At 43.0% G+C, this 18,948-nt stretch overlaps 1 protein-coding gene across 1 annotated transcript in view; it reads left to right on the plus strand.

Annotated features, from left to right (window-relative positions):
• Window positions 1–7,453: 7,453 nt before the first annotated feature.
• The window catches only part of RAD54B (RAD54 homolog B), a gene marked incomplete at its 5' end in the record, with an annotated part of 60,871 nt that continues 49,376 nt past the window's right edge, over window positions 7,454–18,948 (plus strand). The window contains 2 exons of the mRNA XM_084260914.1: window positions 7,454–7,591; window positions 8,287–8,461. Of these exons, the coding sequence (XP_084117040.1) occupies window positions 7,454–7,591; window positions 8,287–8,461 (313 nt within the window). The remainder of the gene's footprint in view (window positions 7,592–8,286; window positions 8,462–18,948) is intronic.

Here is an 18,948-nt window from a genome sequence, read left to right on the forward strand (position 1 = left end):
CTTTGCGTTCCTCCTTAACCACACAAAATGACTTTGTAGCTCCACTGAGACTTGTGAAAGGGGTTTTTGTAAGCGATGAAGTTTCCTAAATAAAACAGAAAAGGAAGACATCCTACCTTTTCAGATTGTACTACACACATACGCAGTTTGTCCAAATGCTTCAGAAACAGGTTCCTGATCAGTAAGACAGGCAACACTTCCTTCCTTTAGTTTCTCTCCACTGCTTTATTATGCCTATGAGAAAAATTGAAGAGAAAAAGGCTCAGTAGTGTTTCCTAAGTTACCGAGTCCTAAGTCTAACCAGCCAGTTGCTGAATAGATGCTGTCTTAACAGCCCATAAAAACAAAGCTTTCCAGAGCAAGGCACTGTAAAACCTACAATTCAACACAAGAGAGCTGACTAGGCTGGGGGGTGGTGGTGGGAGAGGAAAAAAACCCAGCCCCACAGAAAAACACTCATCTCCCTTCAGTTATTACCGATGCAGATACTTATAAAACTGAACACCCTGTTACCATTTAATTGTGAAACCTTACGGTTTGGTTTATAAGGCTAAAGACAAAAGAATTCAGTATTACTGAAAAGTAGCAACTGAAATCTGGTAACATTATATTCCTTATGAAGATTAAAGGTTCTTATCTAACCTCTTTTCATCCAGTCAGGACATGCAGTTCATTTTTAAACCAACAGCATCACAGTCAAATTAACTGTGTTGACGAATAACATGGCTCTGATGTGCAATGTAACTAAGGTTGCTCACTTAAAAAGTGAAAAAGGAAAGCATAACTTAAATGCCTTGATACCTAGCAATTGCAACATGACATTCAAGAGAGCCTCAATCTGAATTACAACTGCATAAGAACAGTAAGGATCTCTGAGGACTAATGTCAAATTTTGCACCAAAGGGGAAAAAAAAAAAACAACTTTGCAATTCCTCTTCATCTGGAATCCAGATCTTACAGATCTGTGTGTCAAAGCTCATCTTCCCTGATTACAAAGGGTGTGTGTTAAAAGGGCACTTGCTAAGACTGAAGTTAATCAAACCTGTGAGGAAAGCAGAGATACACAAGCAAGCACGTGTATTTCCAAATACAAAACACATCATCTGCTACATGGTTTCCACACTGTGTTTTGTTCCTATTGGCACGTTCATCGTGCACCCAACACCACAGCCTGCAGAGATCCCTGGGCTACTTTGAGATTAGCTGGCACGCTACTGGCCGGGTGACCTAGTGAGTGTTGCCACAGCAGCAGCGAGCGTGACCCACAGAGACTCCCAACAAGGTCCCAGGCTGATTTCACAGGCTGCCTTCAGCTCCGTACTTCTGTGGCTTCACAACTGCCTTCAACACCACGAGGAAACCCAATTTACAGATACCAGGATATGCTGTTCCTTCAGCCACACCATGCACATTCCGTGTCCAGAAGAGTCTGCTCAAGAAAACCCCGTATCAGGAAGATGGTGCACAATTATTTGTGCACCGTTGTTTCCTTGTGTGTTTTTACAGGTCTCCTGCAAAGACAGGAAGCTCAGGACCTTGCTAGGTCAGTGTGGCACACTGCTGTGACTGTAAGGACAGCAAGAACCACACTGGAAGTTTAAAAAGTGGAGAACAATGCTATTTAACAGTCACAGAACGAACCCAGCATATATGCATTCTATAATCTGAACTGTGAGCCCCAAATTTTTAGTTGGCTCAGCAATCCCACAGGACTCAGCTTTTAGGAAACTTCCATAAAGATACAAGATATGCCAGCAAAACAGTATCTCTGCTGTCCCAGGGTCTTTGCTCCCTTGGAACAGCCAGTGCTGTAAGCTATGTTTTGCACCCACGTTGCTAATCCCCGAGTGTCTTCAAGACACTCTTCAGCATGTTAGCAAGTCAAAAGACTCCACTAACATTTCCAAACCTTCCTTGGTCTTGTCTTTGCCTTCTCTGTTCCTGATTTTTGCCCATCACCTGGGCATTACCAACAACCCTGTCCATGAGGATATCCGGAATTTGCAGGTGCCAAATCTGGAAGGCAGAAAACCCCCAAACTATTACCCACTATTTTACTTCTGTTGTTTCACACGTATTTTATTTCTCCCCATAGTTTTGGGAAACAAAATTCCCCAGACTTCACAAATATGAAGTCCTTTTTTGGCAGCCATTTGCCAGGCAGATGGCAAACCTAAAACAAACCTTGACCTACAGCCTGCACCACCTTCAAAGAGAGATTTTATGTGGCTATTAATAGCAGGGACAATACAGAGCGGATGTAGTTCTGAACAACATAATGGCACAGCTTGCAACATCTCTGACACCAAATCACAGCTATTCCATTGTCAAAATCAGGACAGTGAGATCAGATTAGTGACCTGCACTTTCACTTCTATTCATGACAGAACTACAGATGTGCACCACTAAGACTGCTTTTCCAAAAGTGCTGTGTGGCTGTAAGAACCAACAGTCTATGCAGGGCCCAGGGATGAGCTGACATTAAAACATGAGATTGCTTCAGCTTCTGTTTTCACAAAGACACACTGTGCTTTAAATCCTGCTACAGAGAAGCAGTCTTTTAGGGTGTCTTAGGCCATTCTGCCACAGTAACCATAAGCCAGTTTAAGTCAGCATTAATGCCCAAAGGCTAGATTAATGCTTGCTAGGCTAGGTTTTCTTGTAAATGGCTCAGCAAAAGCTCTAGTGACCACGGAAGCGGGGCAAGACAGGGAATGAGAAACCACAGCAGCAGTGTCTGTGGCTAAGGCAGCTACAGAGCTACTCCCTCAGCTCAGCTGCCCAGACTGGTACATTGTGGAGTCTCATGAACATTCGTGTAAGAGAAAGGGAGCAGGAAAGGGTAAGAATGAACAGACAGCAATACCATCTTATGCTGCTGTAAAAACCTAACCTAATGGAACAAAAACTTCTATGATAACTGGTAAGAGATATACAATTAATTGAAGGCATATGCCTGTACCAGGAACTACATGTTCCCTTGCTGTCTTGCTGCAAAACCTCCTCACAGAATCACAGACCATTAGGAGTTGGAAGGGACTTTGAAAAATCATCTAGTCCAACCCCCCTGCCAGAGCAGGGTCACCTAGGCAAATCGCACAGGAACACATCCAGGCAGGTTTTGAATATCTCCAGAGAAGGAGACTCCACAACCTCTCTGGGCAGCCTGTCCCAGTGCTCCATCACCCTCACAGTGAAAAAGTTCCTCCTTACATTCACATGGAACTTCCTATGCTCCAGCTTGCACCCACTGCCCCTTGTCCTGTCACTGACCATCACTGGGAAGAGCCTGGCTCCCTCCTCCTGACTCTCACCCTTTTCATATTTATAAACGTTAATGAGGTCACCCCTCAGTCTCCTCCAAGTTAAAGAGGCCCAGCAGCTCCCTCAGCCTCTCCTCATAAGGAAGGTGTTCCACTCCCTTCATCATCTTGGTGTCCCTGCACTGGACTAATTTGAGGAGTTCCCTATCCTTCTTGAACTGAGGGGCCCAGAACTGGACACAATATTCCAGGTGCGGCCTCTCACGCCAGGGCCATGTAAGACACGCATCCCCCACGCCCCCTGGGGCACTGAAGGGCCGGGCCCCGCTGCACAGAGCCCGGGCAGAGCGCCCCGCAGAAGTCTGGCGGGCAGGGGTGCAGAGGCAGGAGGCAGGCCCCCGGTCACGCCTGGGCAGGCTCTTCGGGAACGGCCCAAGGATCTCGGTCAGGGAGAACAAAACCGGCCCGGCAACGCCTGGCGCAGCGGCGTGACGCCAAACCCCGTACCTAACGGCTAGCACACGCCGGCCTGCCTCCGGGCCACCGGGAAACGGCTGGCCCGGCCCCGCCGGCCCGGCCCGGGGGATGAGGGAGCGAGCGCCCGGCCGGCTGCCGGGGACTGACCCCGGACAAACGCTCTGGTCCCCGCGCAACAACTCCCGCCCCACGGCCCAGATCCGCACAGCCGCCCGCCCGCAGCCGGCCCCGGCCCCGCGTCGGCCGCAGCCCCCCGCTCACTCACCCCGCTCGCCGCCTCGCCCCGCCACCGCTCGCTGTCGCGAAACCGAGGCTACTTTTGCGGCCGCTCTTGCTTGACGGCCGCACGGCACGCCCCGGGCAACGCGCCTTCGCTGCCATACTGAGTGTGGCGCAGAGGCCTCGCGCATGCGCCGCTTGCAGGGGGCCAGCGCCCCCGCCACACCCGCGGATCGGCGCCACGCACGCGCACTCGGATGTTTCCCAGGCGGGCGGAGTGGAGCATGCGCAGTTGAAGTAAACCGCCGCTTCCTCCCCCGAGCATGCGTACTCGGCAGTGGGTGCTGTACTCGTGCGGGAAGCCCTGCGTAGGGCGCATGCGCGGCGCGGCTAGCGGGCTGACGGGAGCCGGCGGCGGGACGATTGAGTGACGGGACTGCGGTGGCGGGGCCGGCGGCTGAGGTACGGCCGGGGGCGGGTGGCGTTGGCTGTGGGTGCCTGGGCCGCAGGCCTCCTCTCGCGGGGGCGGCTGGGGCGTTCCCAGCCTTTGAACCTGCCCGCAGGGAGATTCCCCCAGCTCCCCGCGGTCCTTATCGGGCGGCTGAGGCGGAGAGGGCCGGGCCGGCGGCGGTCTGAGGGAGAAGCACTGCACGCTGGGCCTGCTCCGAGGCCTTGCGGTTATTGCTCGTCGGAGGTGGCTTTTTTAAGTGTTAATATCGCTACCCGGGGCGACGCACTCGCTGCCCGCAGTCTGGCTGAGCCGGAGTTAATCCTGCGCCGCAGCTGCTCACGGAAAGCACTCCCCTGGTCACCGGTGTCCGTTCAGGAGAGCGGCCCGTTCAGTTTGTGCTGGAACGCTCACCGCAGCCGCCTTTAGCAGGGTCCCGCTGCTCCAGCTGCGTTGAGTTGCATGTGCGAGATCTCAGAGCGTTCCTTGCACCTGTGTTTTGGTGTAATTGCAGCTGGTAAGGTGCCTTAGAGGAGAAGAGCTCAGCGCTTGCAAAATCAGGTGCGTTCATGAGACGATTTAGGATGTGGTCTCATGGTCCGCTTAACCTGGTCAAGCTAGGTTGCTAATAAAAGGCAGGAGCAGTGCTTGTCTCGTTACCCCAGCTGTTTCCCTCCAGCTGTCCCGAACGGTATTGCAGCTCCAGGGTGCTTCAACGTATCCGTGGCTGTCTTGGAGGAAAGGGCACATTTGCTTGTCAGTGGATTTAGTTGTAATGTGGAAAAAAGCAGCTTTTTAACGAGCACTTTTTAAAAGGGATCTACATTAAGGCACGAGTGCAGATTTTTCAGAGTATTCACACATGGCTCCTTATGAAAAACATTGTGGGGCGAGGAGGGAGAAGAAAAAAGACCACACGCATTAAAATGCTAAGGGAAAGAATCTGAAGGAAGACTACGTGATCAGGAATTGCAGTAATTTTATAAACTGTTTAATCACTCCTTGCCCTGGCTGGGCCTGACTCCCATCTAAAATACCTCTTACTCATTAGCTGTTGCAAAGCCATAATGGCCTTTTTTCTGTATAGCACAGTAAAGATACAAAATACTTATGTTTTTTTGCATTTTTTGTATTTGTTATATTTTATAAAAGCTTATATTTTGAAGCTAGAGAGAGATGTTTATTGCTGGAAGCAACATTGTCTTTTCATAGAATCATAGAATCATAGAATGGTCTGGGTTGGAAGGGACCCCAAGGATCATAGAGCTCCAACCCCCCTGCCACAGGCAGGGACACCAACCTCCAGGCCTGGATCTACACAAGGCTGCCCAGGGCCCCGTCCAACCTGGCCTTGAACACCTCCAGGGACAGGGAATCCACTACCTCTCTGGGCAGCCTGTTCCAGCACCTCACCACTCTTTCTGTAAAAAACTTCCCCCTTATGAAACACAAACCCCAAATGGCTTTTGTAGTTGCTAGTAGATACTACTGGTAATGTTAAATTTAATGGCAGTGAAGTTACCGAGTTATCAAGGGTCATATCTTTAACTTTCTTAATAATTTGCAAATCTCTTATTGACTCTTTTTTCCTTTTATGGTTTGAGACCAAATAACAGTGCAAAGTCCAAGTGGATTTGGAAACCAAAACAATCAGATACATGCAATTTATGAACACTGTGACTCTGCTGTTCCTGGGGAGATGTGACAAGCTCTCGGGTTGAAGTGGGGAGACAGTTCAGCCACGCGATGCTTAGTCCTTGTGTAGAGTTGTGGGGTGTCCTGGGTTGTCTTCCCAAATGCCACTGTGCATTATAGGGTTGGGTAGAGAATTTGTTCAGTTTCACATGGCACCTGAAGCTGGCTGTGCTCAGGGCTGGCACTCACAGTCTGCACCACTGGAAGGTTCTTGATAACCTTTACAGCTTTCACTGTGACTACCAGTTGTTTACTCTGGAGGTACTCCTGTCGTTGTCACAAAGCTACGCCCCTGTTGCATTGGGTTAACTAAAGTTCACATTCTAACACTGTTGCCGTGTAAGTCCAACAGTGAACTGCTGCTGACACAGTTAGGAAAGCTCTTTCCTTTTATTTTTAGTAACAGCCACCACGGATGTGACAGCAGGTCAGGCCATTTTGCTGTTAAAGTTTACATCTAGTAATAACATCATATCCATGCTAATTCTTCAGATATTAGGAAGACAGTGATACATCAGTATCTGCATGTTTGCAATGTATTTTGACAGTACCGTGGAACTACGTCTGTGCAAGTCTTGGAAAGAAAGGTTGTCGTGCCCTGATAAGCCACTGGAGAGCAGAGTAGCGTCAAAAAAAAGTGCAGAAAAACACTGGCTGTTGCAGCAGGTTGCAAACATGCTTTCAAGGTAGAGGTAGAGAGGTTTGTGACTGCAATCTGTATTGTTGGGGAGATCAACTAAAATAAATAGTCTGTGTACGAAGGGAGAATAAAAACAAAGTATGTTCCATAATTTGCTGTACTGTGCTTCTCTTCATCATACCAGCTGCTGGGTATTGCCAAAATAACTGCTCCCAGCTATGAAACATACCTTCAACATTCATTGTTTGCTGTGTACTAATAATGGGCTTTTTAAAAGTACCTTTCTAAGTATTTAGAATAGTTAGTTCTGCTTCAAATTGTCTGTCTTTCTATAAACTGGTGTAAGTTTGTTAAGCAGCCCTATGTTGTGCATCTCTAGAATGTTTCTTGCGTTTCTTGCTATTGAGAATTGCACTGTTAGTTCTTCAAATGAAAAAAGAAGTGTTCAACTGCAGAATTTGCTGTAGTGGATCTTTCTTAGTACTTAAAAAATCCATTGCAACGATGCTACTTTTTCTTCAGTTGTATTATGCTTGTGAATTGTGAATTAAGAATGCTATTTGAAAATCTTTTATGCTGTTGTTTTAAAATAGTGCTTATTTTGTTATCTATGGGTATATTTCGTATATTTAAAGCTTATTCTGACTACAGTTGTCTGTCTTTATCTGCTTCCTTCCTTCCTCTCCACCCTCCAGAGTAGTACAACTAAATATGAGGCGATCAGCAGCTCCGAGTCAATTGCTAGGAAATGTAGCCAAGAAGCCAAGGTTTATTCCACCGGGAAAAAGTATCCCGCTTTGTCTCAAGAGTGAAACTAAGGAGATGGACCAAGAAATGAAATCAAAGGAGGTAAACTCCACAATGTGTTAAAAAGTACATTTGTTTGTACCATGTTATTACTAAAAGATAGAATCTGAGCTCACCGTAAGCGGTTCCTGCTTAAATAATCAGTCTCTTCAGAACAGATTTTGATACCTTTGCTCTTTCTACATTTCATCGTTTCTCTGGTACATTTGGATCACTTCTGTGAAGTTGATGCAGAAAATGTTTTTCAAACAAATGAAAGTAATTAGCATTGAGCCCAAATACAATTCTCTGTGTAGCTGAGAGATGGATTGTATCGTGGTGTGAACTTTCTTGGATTCAAACGTTTGGAATCCTCTGGGAAAAGCAGTTAAAAACCCAAGATACTTAGGAATGAAATGCCAGTACATCAACTTGCAGTTTTGCTGCAAGGAACTTTCTTTGAAACCTTTTAATATCAACCAAAAAAAGTATCGCTGCTTTTGTTGACTTTACATGCAGAAGACTCCTATAAAATTGAATTCATAAGCTATTTGCACAAGTGGTGTATGGTATTATGTGCCCATGCTTTGTATTGTGAAGACTGGGATGTGTGTATTTTGCGTAGTGATGTTAATTTTATGTAGATAACTTGAGAATGAGGATTGGCATCTGCTAAGACCCCTTCTCGTTGCTCTTTTCTCCATTTCTCTTTGACTGCATGAAGGAAATGCTACTGTGAACTTTTGTCTCTTTTGCAGATAGATGAGAAAGAAGGAAGTGCTTCATTGCTTTCTAAAATATGTGGCCAGAATGAAAATGCAAATTTTACACAGTCCGTGGAGTCAACTGGAAAAGTAAAGACTACAAAAGTGTGTTTCAGCGTTAATAAGTGCAACAAGGTGGAAATGAAAAAACTAAATATGCCCAAAGCTGGTAAGATGCTCTTTCTTACTTACTGCCATGTACAGTAAGAGAACTTGAAAGCTCATGGATGATAAACTACTTACTGTTATGAAATATAGGGGTCATGCAATGGTGTCATTATTTTGTGTTCTACTGGGTAGAGACTGGAAGAAACAAACATTTTTGGTTTAAAATAGAAAAGGGGAAAAAAGTTGATGGTTTAGAAGCCAGCTACTCAAATGTGTGTCTTCCAGAAAACCACTATAGTCAACTCAATCTGAGAGTACTATCAATATGAGAGTCATGATACCTTAAATAGTGGAAAAGTGTTGTAACTTGGAGACCTTATTGGTCTCACACAGAGAATGGTAACTGTTCTGAGCAGGTTTGTGTTTTTCAGAATTGGTGAGGGTTTGGTTTTTTGGGTGCAAAATCTGAGCTGTTTTCTTCAGTGTCTCCAGTGGGCACACGAGGTTCAAGCGTGGGTTGCGAAGTGTAGTGTAGCGCTGGAGCAGAACTGGCTCTGTTATTCATGTGTGTGCACTTAATCCTTTATTACCCCTGCTAATCAATATTGCCCTGAAAGCGCTGCAAAGGGACTGAAGTGTCTGAACTGTAGTGAATGCACTTTGAGGGACCTGAATGACTCTGTGGGGTTGAGCGTCTTCATTTCCCACTGGGTGTGTGCCCTGCCCACAGACGTGGTGTGGGGACACTCTGTGTTGTGTGAATGCAGATGTGTGACCTCAGGAGTCGAGTTGCACTTGAACTGTGTTGTTAACATTGCTAGATAAGAATTGCTCCTCTTGGAGCCAGCTCAGGCATTTCAACATCTGTCTTACACTTATTTCACTGTTGTTTCCTCATTAATTACATTGATAATGATCTTTATTTGTTTTAGGGTTCATTTAATTGATAACGTTTCATGTAATGAGTGGAGTTTAAAGAGAGCATTTCATAACCGCTTATCACCTTGATTCTATAATGACTGGAATTACCACAAACAAAATTACATATAAATTTTGTAAAGCCTTCTGAATTTTAAGAGCTGCTAAATCTGGAAGCCAAATAGAAGCAAAGCTGCCATTACTTTGTGTCCTGACATCCAGCCAATAGTGAGGCTTAGCACACACTCCTGATAGGCATGCACACGTACGATGGATGCACAGGCCAACACAGACTGAGCACAGAGCACTTGGACAAATACAGTGGACGCACCCTGTTCCTCTCTCTGGCTGGTCAGGGTGAAAGCTTGTTTGTGGAAGTGAATGAATATGTACCTGTCTATAGATATACACATGGAGAGAATACAACCCCCTCCAGTAACTGATCTTATGTACTCTGTCTATTCAGTAGTTGTTGGACAACCCAGCTATGGGCACGCGGGCATATGAACCACAAAGGCCCATAGCTCCCAGTTCAGTTGCAGGTACTCAGACCTGCATTCCCACGTGTAAGAACACACTATAGGTCCCTCCTGTAACTGGCCTTAGAATCTTGGTCTACTTAGTGGAGGGCTCTCGGATCTACTGGTCTCCCAGTTGCCTTGTGCATAAGAGATGCATACATACAAATGTGTGTCTGGTAGCTAAACCTAGCAGTAGCCACTCCACAGACATCCTGGCCTCTCCAGTGACTTGCTTGGACTTCCTGACCCCTTCATGTAGGTAGTTAAGGCCTGGCAGTCGGAAGATGTCGGGCTGTATGGAAAGGTAGGACCCCCTCCTCAGGTAATCAATAGCGGTTAGCTGATGATGTAAGCAGACGGAAGTGACATCGTAAATCTAGGCTATATAAAACTCTGCCACTCACTAATAAACGCCATTTGCTGTCCACCACATTGGTGTCTGTGCGCTGATGGCCCGAGCGGCCAGGGGTTGGTCGCCGTGCCGTTCCGGAACCAGGTCGCCACACCTCGAAAGGCAACACTTCAGTAGCCAATTCTCAGATCCTCTGGTCTCTCCAATATGTATCCCAGACTCATGGCTATTCTAATACTTGGCATCCAAGCCTCTTCTCTGACTTTCCAGCTAGTCTAGCTTGGTGTTTGCCAGTGATCACACACTGTCATGTGTATGTACCCAGGCAGTTACATGTGGGCTGTTCTCTGCCTGCTGGTGCATCAGGTACCAGGCCTCTGACAGGTGTGTGGTCCAGCTCCAGCAGCTGACACAAATGCTGCCATACACACGTAAGTGTATATGCATGCGTATGCCTATGTCCTCTCACTCAGGAAAATACTTAGAAATGTAGTTTAATAAGATGGGGCAGACTGTGGCAATAGGATGCAGTACATTGCTGAACAAGTGTACTGACCAGTTCAAAGGTGGTGGCATTTTTATTTTCCTGTGCTTGATCCACCCTGAACTACCTTCATCTGCCCCTTTTGCATGTCCTTTAATTCTATTTTTTTCCGCTGTTCAAGAATTTTACCTGGAGATTGCACAAAGCTTTTGCCTTTTCTAGCAGGTTATGAGTTCCAGGCCCCAGTAGGCAGCAACCCCCTTCATTGTGTAAGATGCTCTGGAGAGCCCTTCTCCTTGACTCTTATTGTTGGGTTTCACGCTCAGAAAATAGGGGTTGATCGGTCCCCTGTGATAGCCCTGGGAGGATGCTGCTGTTACCATGTTATGTGACCCATAGTATATGTACTGTGTTTACCTTTTCAGTATCATGCATTCTTGGTGCAGCTGGTATGGGTACTTTGTGATGACTTCAGAAAAATAACCAAGAAGTTGTGGAGTGAGACTAGAGGAGTTGTTTCTGTTGATACTGTGCTGCTACCTTTGTTACTGCCTGAAGGAGCCAGGTTTGTGCCCAAGCCTTTCTATGCCTGGAGAAACGGGGCTAAGCCTGCAAGTCACTGTAAAGCTGTGATGAAATGTGATATAAAATAAGGATATCTCTATTGTCAGTGTTAGTTATGGTTATCGGGCACAGTGGTGGTGCAAGCACTGTATTGTGAAAACAATCCTGCCCCAAGGCTCTGTTAAATCTCAAGTAGTTTCTTAATAACTTATATTTTCCTGAGAGCTTCTACCCTTTACATCACTTTTGTCTGCTGTTTGTTACAGCTAATGTAGCAATTACGTAGATTGTGTAAACCAGAACCTCCTTTATAGTGTGAAATGAAATTGTTTTGTCAAAGCTGGTTTTGGTATGAAATTCGGAAGTAATGGAAACCAGTTGTGAAAGCCAGAGTTGGTTTGGGGTTTTTAATTATTATTTTTATTATTATTGTAATGGTGTTATATCCGACTGCAAGTCTCTGCAACCAAAGACAACTTCTCTGCTAAAGGGGCATTAAAATAACTTAAAGATTGAACAAGTCTGTGTGTATGCATTATTTTGGTTTATTTTCTCCATATCATTTAACACAGATGCTAAATTGTCAGATTTATATCACATTCAAAGTGGCTGAGTTTGGGTTGCCAGTGCAGCAGTGGAATGTGTAAATAAATACCCCAGTTTCCATTGAAATTCTTGGGAAACACCTGTGGATCACTGGACAACTGCACTGCACGTAGAGCTAATCTTTCTGAAACCCAGCCCTGAAAATGCTGTGCATTCCTTCACAAAAAGCGTGTTATCTGACACATGGTCTCCATTTCCTGGAGTAGACAAGTAAGGATTTGATTAGATGGAGTCAATCTAAAAATTATAGCCTATCTGGCTTTAAAAAGTACTTGCTTTTCTAGCCTTCTTTTCAAAATAAACTTATTCCTAAAGTTTCACTAGTAAAAATTAAGTGTAAGAGACTGAAACTGAAGGGAGATACTTCTAAAGACACCTTAATGTTGTAGCAACTGTTGGTGAATGAAACCTACCTATATGTTGTAACTTTAAACAGTTTGAATTGTAAGATATTGAACATGCTGTTCAACAGGCAGTTTAATTGTGATTGAGTTATGAATACATGAAAATTATGTTTTTCCATAAACACATGTTTTTGTAAGGAAATGAACTTTATTCCTGTTTTATGAATCAGTGTTTGCTTGTGTGTTTAAAAGGTACCTTTGTTTTGTAATCAGACTATAGTACTTGTTGACACTGACAAGGATGTGTAGAGGGGAGGTAATTTATTTGACATGGTCATTAATCTGTTTTCTCACATGCCTTCAGAGAATTCTATCAGATAAGTCTGCCCACTCTGTAAAAATGAAAGTTACTTCAACGTTCCTCAACTATTTAACAGTAATTGAAAAACAAAATGATAAATGTGTTTGGAAGGATGCTATTGCAGCTCTTAAATCCCTGGGTTCTACTTATCCTCATTATGCTTTAAGGACCTATAACCAATAACAAAAAAATACAAATAACTTGAATTTGAAGAATCAATGGACAGGCAGATCTCTGAACTATACTGAATGGACCCTCAGTGTTGCTAGTAAGCGGGATTGGCCAGAACTGAGGCTTTTACCTACTTTGCCACCTTTAAGTTAATGTTTTTAATATATACATATTTCTGTAAAACATACCTGTGAATTTAATGTGTGGTTATTACCAGGGTTAACAGCTTGTGTTGTGTTGGTATTTTTAATCTAGGAGAACGTTGCTTTTTTTCTTTTTTGCTTACTACATGGTGTGTGGAAATTAACAGCTCTTTCACTTGTGTACTTAGACACAAGGTGCTAGTTGGACTGAGATTTTATTGTTTGAACCTGACACAGGTGAACAGACAAGCTGGATATGTGGTCTCATTCTGTTACAGCTTGCCTCATTTGGGTTTTGGATCAGGAGTACTTTCATCTGTCTCTAAGATCTGTTACTGTGTCTTCCAAGAGGAACTTTGTCACAAGTCAAATATTATCCTCGAGCTAACAAAGCAGGCAGATTGCAACTGTATTTCAAACAGGGCTAATGTGTTCTACACTACGTCTTGACAGATGTTTTTCATACCTGTATTAGCTGTATTTTTTAATTTGCATATAGTTTTGAATATATTTTCTCTATTTTATCTGGAATGTTAATGTTTACTGAGTATGTTGGTTTATAAAGTTTGGACTCTGCTCATTTAAGTCAGTTTTATTTTCATGATAGGAGTGTTTCTTCCTGCAGTGTTACAGACAGAATAGTTTATAATAGTGAACAGACAAATTTATAGATGAGCTGTTTCTCAGTTGAGGATAGTTTTTTTTACTGCTTAGGTGTCATCTGTAGCTGTTTAAGATCACCTCAGAAGGGGATTGGTTAAGAAAACTAGACTGATGTAAATGTATCAAGATAAATTGTCTGTATCTCTCATTTAGACATCAGCCATGATGGATATACACGCAAACTGGCACTTACTGACCCAGTACTCCATTGCCCAGCAGTCAGCATGTTGTAGGCAGACTACTCAGACTTCTGTCTAGGACTTGTCACAGCTTGTGTTTTCTGGTCTGCAGCTTTGGGGCTCTCTGGCATCTCCTGAGGACATCACCTTTTGCTTGGTGCTCTTCCTTGGGATGTGAGATGATGTTTTCTACTCTGCTGCTGTCATAAGACCTTTGCTACCATTTTCCTAAAGATGGTATGATAGCAAAGCAGGGAACAGCATTTTAGCAAAGTAACTTTACTACTGTAATCTTAAGTGTCCAGAGCTCTTAGGACTTACCAAAAAAAAAAAAAAAAAAAAGAGAAAGGGGGTTCTTGAGTTTGACACTACTTGCTCTCATGACTCTTCAGGGTTTTTCAGGGTTTAGTTTAGGGGTTTTTTTGGCCTTCCTCTTCCTGTAGATTCATCACCACCTGTGTGGTAGTGACCAGAACTATGTACCAAAAAAAAAAAAAAGCCATCTTCAAGGGCTTCTATTTCTGTACTCAGAAACGCCAAATGCAGCAGCCATGAATTTCCTACTTCTTTGAAGTCTGTCAGTGGATAACCCATTATTGGATTGTAACAGTAGTCAGATAACATGGAGTCAGTTGCCATAGATGGAAAGCAACCAAAAGAGTTATAGTACATTTAAGGATACACTAACCTGTTGAAGTTCGCATCCCTAACCAGTGTTACTCATCTCTGAATTTGGGCTGCCTGCCAGCTGAGTGGTAAGATACCCTGTGGTAGTAGAATTGGCAACCAAGAGTGAGATAGGAAGAAGGAACTTACACTGGGTTCACCACCAAATGGAGCGTAACATATAATGTTCAGCGACTGCAAAGCTGCTTTCCTGGACGGGGCGGCTGTCTGCAATGCAGGGCAATAGGCTGCTGTCAAACAAATCCAGGCTTGTGCGGTTCTAGTGCACTATTTCCACAGTTAGTAAACCTCATTAGTAATTTGATATCATCATATCTTGCTGTCATGTGACTAGCTAGGTGCTTTATGTAATGATAGATGATATAACCAGGATATTTCCACGTTTGAGAAGGGCGGTGAATTGACAGTGAAATACACTTATTTGTCATAGTTAAGTGTGCTCTGATATGTGTATTTGAACGAGGGGAGGTAATGAAGGGGAGGGGAAGGAAACCAGAAATTGGGTGGTTTTACATGGTCAGAAAATAAAGAAAAACAGACTTATATTAGATATAAGCTATTCAACATTTTCAAAAAGTTGGAGGCACTAAAGTAGAAGTTTTACAGTACGTGCCTGTTCTGCAACTGTCGTTGCTTCTTTACGATGAAAAAAATTCCTAGGCTCTTTACTTTTGAGAAGTGATGTATCTGCTATTGAAGAAAGCTGTGCTGCATGTAAAGATAACAAAGGGATAAAGATGGTAATATTTTTAAAATGTTTTTATTTAAGTAATTGAAAATTAAAATTTGTTAACAAGTAAAAAAAAAGGCTTGCGTCTCTGTCTCTGTATGAGAAAGAGAATTAATGTTTAAACTGCAGATACAAAGGGGTGGCAAGGGGTGCATTGAAAAATGAATTTACCTTCCCAATAGATTTATTACAATTTAGGTCCCAGGGGCTGCATGCAAGCACATGGCATGTAGTCTGCAAGATACAGAAAACGAAATTATCTATTATCGTAATTTAAAAATGAGGAACTTGGGAAATACGCTGTGTAGAGACTACGTTCAAAGAATCAGATTTACCAGTAATAATCCTTTCAGTTTCCTCATTAATTCTGAGAGAAATTGTACATGTAGTTTCTTTTCTTCTTGATTATCAAAACTTCTTATCAGGCTCTGTGTAACTGTGTGTAAGGAGTGAAGAAAAGAAAACTCCACGGCTTTTCAGAATTTATTGAATATATTTTTCTTTTCCACTCTCCCATCCTTTGGGCAGTCCTGGTTTGGGGTGTGGGTTTTTTCTTTCTTTTTTTTTTTTTTTTTTTTTGGTTTCCCAGCCCTCCTGTGTCCAGTAGATATGATGGTGGATTTAAGGTAAAATGGAGAGAATCCAATCATCAAAATAGCCACTGAGCAAAATTAGAAGAATCAAGAAAGTTGCTCCTATGTCAAATACAGGGAATATGGGCAAATTTTTGATGTTTGTATTTAAAAGCATAATCTCCAAAAGATGGGAGAATCGCAGAAACTTGGGTTCTCTTTCACCACTTTTTCTAGGAGCTACTGGGGATTTAAGAACTTAAAGTATCCTGTGAAAATTATACTTTTAATCTTTCTATATTTCTCAGCTGCTTCTGATCAGTCATCAAAAATCTTGTTGGGAGAGAGGATCAAAGACGATACAAGAATGTATTAGGAACTAGACACGCTTTTGAATTTATTAAGCATGATACTACTAGCTTTTCTTTCTTTAAGGATGTGACTTAAAGTGAAGAGCTAATTTGTGGTGCTGTATAGTCAGTACTATAATTTAGAGTCCCATAGCTTTAAGCTGAACTTAGTTGTAAGGATGGTTACAGATCTGAACGTGTGAGTCCTGGAATGCCAGACTGAGATGAAGAGATGCTTTAAAATTTGGCATAGGGAGCATTTTAATTGTCAAATTTGAGTTTCTTCCACTTCAGTGGGCTAAATTTTGAGAGAGTGCCTTACATCAGCAGAGGGACTGTAAGTGTAGTTAGCTTTTATACTTGGAATTTTAGCTGATGAGTTCTGGAGTAAACCACGTGTAATTCATGCTAGTTTCAAGAGAGTGGTGTCATTGTCAACACCTTTTTTTTTTTTTCTGGACCTCTCATGAGAATACTATGTGCTGTTAGGAGTTAATACATACTAGATGGTGATGACAGAAATAGCTGCAGGAAAGAAAGAGTTAAAATTTCCCCTTGTTCCTTTCTCCCCAGTGCAGAACAGCCTTAGAAATGTTTAGAAATAATGGTGCAGGAAAAGAGAAATGAGTAGTCTGAGGTTCAGGTACAGCAAGGATAGGAACAAGGAAGTGTAAAGTTGATGGTGAAAGTGTTGATGAAGATAAGAACAAAATCAAGTGACATGATAAAGCTATTTTAAATACAATTTAAATGATCTAGAAGCATTTAAAAGACGTCTGGAGAGAATGTATTTAAGCTTTGTAACTTCTAGGTGAGGTTGTCTTGCAACTTTTGGCTCACAAAATAGTCATCCTTAACCCTCTCCATAGTGAATAATACCTCCAACCCTTAATTTTGGAAATCAAATGTCTCTCATAGGGACCAGTTGTTTCATGGGTGGAGTTGGAAACTTTCTCACACACTTTCTGCTGTGGGAGGCTCTTAAGACAGCCAGATCAAATGACTTGGCAGTGTCTTGCTGTTGTATCAGTAAAGGGGACTATATGATGACCTAATGGAACTTTTAAAGCCCTTACTACCTATAGACACTCTCAAGTCATCTTATGCTGCTGCCAAATTCCTTTGTAAGAGTGAGCAACTGCCTCAATACTTGCCAAATGTGTCCACTGCCAGTATACCCCAGTATATTCAGTGATACGTAGCACAGCCCATCCTAGCTGCTGAATCTTCTTACAGTTTCTCATAAGTTCAGGGGTATCGCGGTTTCACTTCAGCTTTGAATCAAATCTTGCAATCATCTCTTGTTCTTATGATTTTCAGGCTCCTTGGTCTCTGCAAATGCCAGACCCAAGTCTCTGAAAAGCTAGTTTGCTTACATGTTATTACGTAAGAACAGATGTCCTTCAGCTTTAGTTTGGGGCTGCTACTTTGTGGGCAGAGCATCCTCGCAGAATTAAGCGATCCTTTATCAGTTGACTTGGTATTTTTTGCAGTGAAGGGTCCCAGCCTGGATCACTTAAACTGGTGTCACTCCTTTCAACACTCAAGCTTACTGTCTGATCCAAATGACATTTTCAAGATACATTCTTTCTTAGGGCATCCTTAATTCTCTGAAATATTATTTGTCTTTGAATCATGGACCATGTAATAATTTAATTTATTTTTTTTTAAAGTCTGTCATGGAGTGATTCTTTCACAGTTCTGTGTGATAAAGGATTCTTCCTCTCCCTCCAAGATGCTCACCTAATTTCAGACAGTCTCTTTTACAGGGTGTTCTGTCTCTTAATGTGTCTAAATTTGCATGGGATACTTGATGCAGCTCTTGGTCTTGATCCAAATCTGTCTCATAACATTTGGGATCATGGAGCTTTTCCAACAACTCTCAGTAATTTGGCTACTTTAATCCCAGGCTGTGTAATACCTGTGATTCATTCATCTCGGTAGCTTCCAAGGTGGCATCATTTGTATCATTTTTTCTTGGTATTTATTCTAGACTTTTCCACCAAAAAAAGAAAACAACCTCAACAAATCCTGAACTTACCTATTACCTGTAGCTTTGAGTAGCATATTTCCCAACTGTTGAAGTTCTGGAAGCTTAGCAAGGCACTGTTGCTCAGTTTTTGAATAACTGTGCTTTTCCTTTCCCTAGAAAAATTCTCTGATCTACTTCCACAGCTATCATTTTTTTCATGAACATCCAAATACAAAGATTTCTTCCACTTGAACACTAGGTTGTTACATGTTAACATCTGATTATTTTTTTTTTAAAGAATCAAGCAAATTAATTAAAAAGGTGAATTCAATACTTTTTTAGTTTCAGAATTTCGAGTAGATTAGTGAATTCCACCTTGCAAATATGAAGGAAAAATGAGCTGTACCTTGCACTTAAAATGGGAGGTAGGCAGTGATGCAATGGGTGCATGTATGAGTTACTTCCTTCAGCAGTGACCAGAATTTCCTCCCTGCTACCTGTGGCTGGCTGTCCTCACAGTTATGCTAATACCAGTTTTTTGTAGGGTGCGTTGCAAACTGTATTCCTAAAATGATCCAGCCTGAAAAAGCTTATTCAGACTCGGTGTATTTCTTTTGTGTGAGTTATCTGTCCTGTGGCACACTGGATCAGGGAGCTGCTGGTGGATAAAACGAACCCTGGATCATCGCCCTGAACTGGCTGGGCACTGTGTTGCAGTGCTAGTGTTGGTGGAAGGTGTAGGATGAAGGGTAGCAACACTTACACTTTTCCCCCCCCTTTTTTTTTCCCAATTATCTTGGAACTACACCTATTGTTTTGTCTATATCTGACACTAATATCCAGGCTTCTCACCTTCTGTGATTTCTTATCCAAGTACTGACATGACCTTGGGCTGATGAGCAGCAGAGCTATTTTAAAAAGGGGGGTGAAG

The sequence above is a fragment of the Gallinula chloropus genome (genome assembly GCF_964237585.1).
Source record: "Gallinula chloropus genome assembly, chromosome: 2".
Classification (NCBI taxonomy): Eukaryota; Metazoa; Chordata; class Aves; order Gruiformes; family Rallidae; genus Gallinula; species Gallinula chloropus.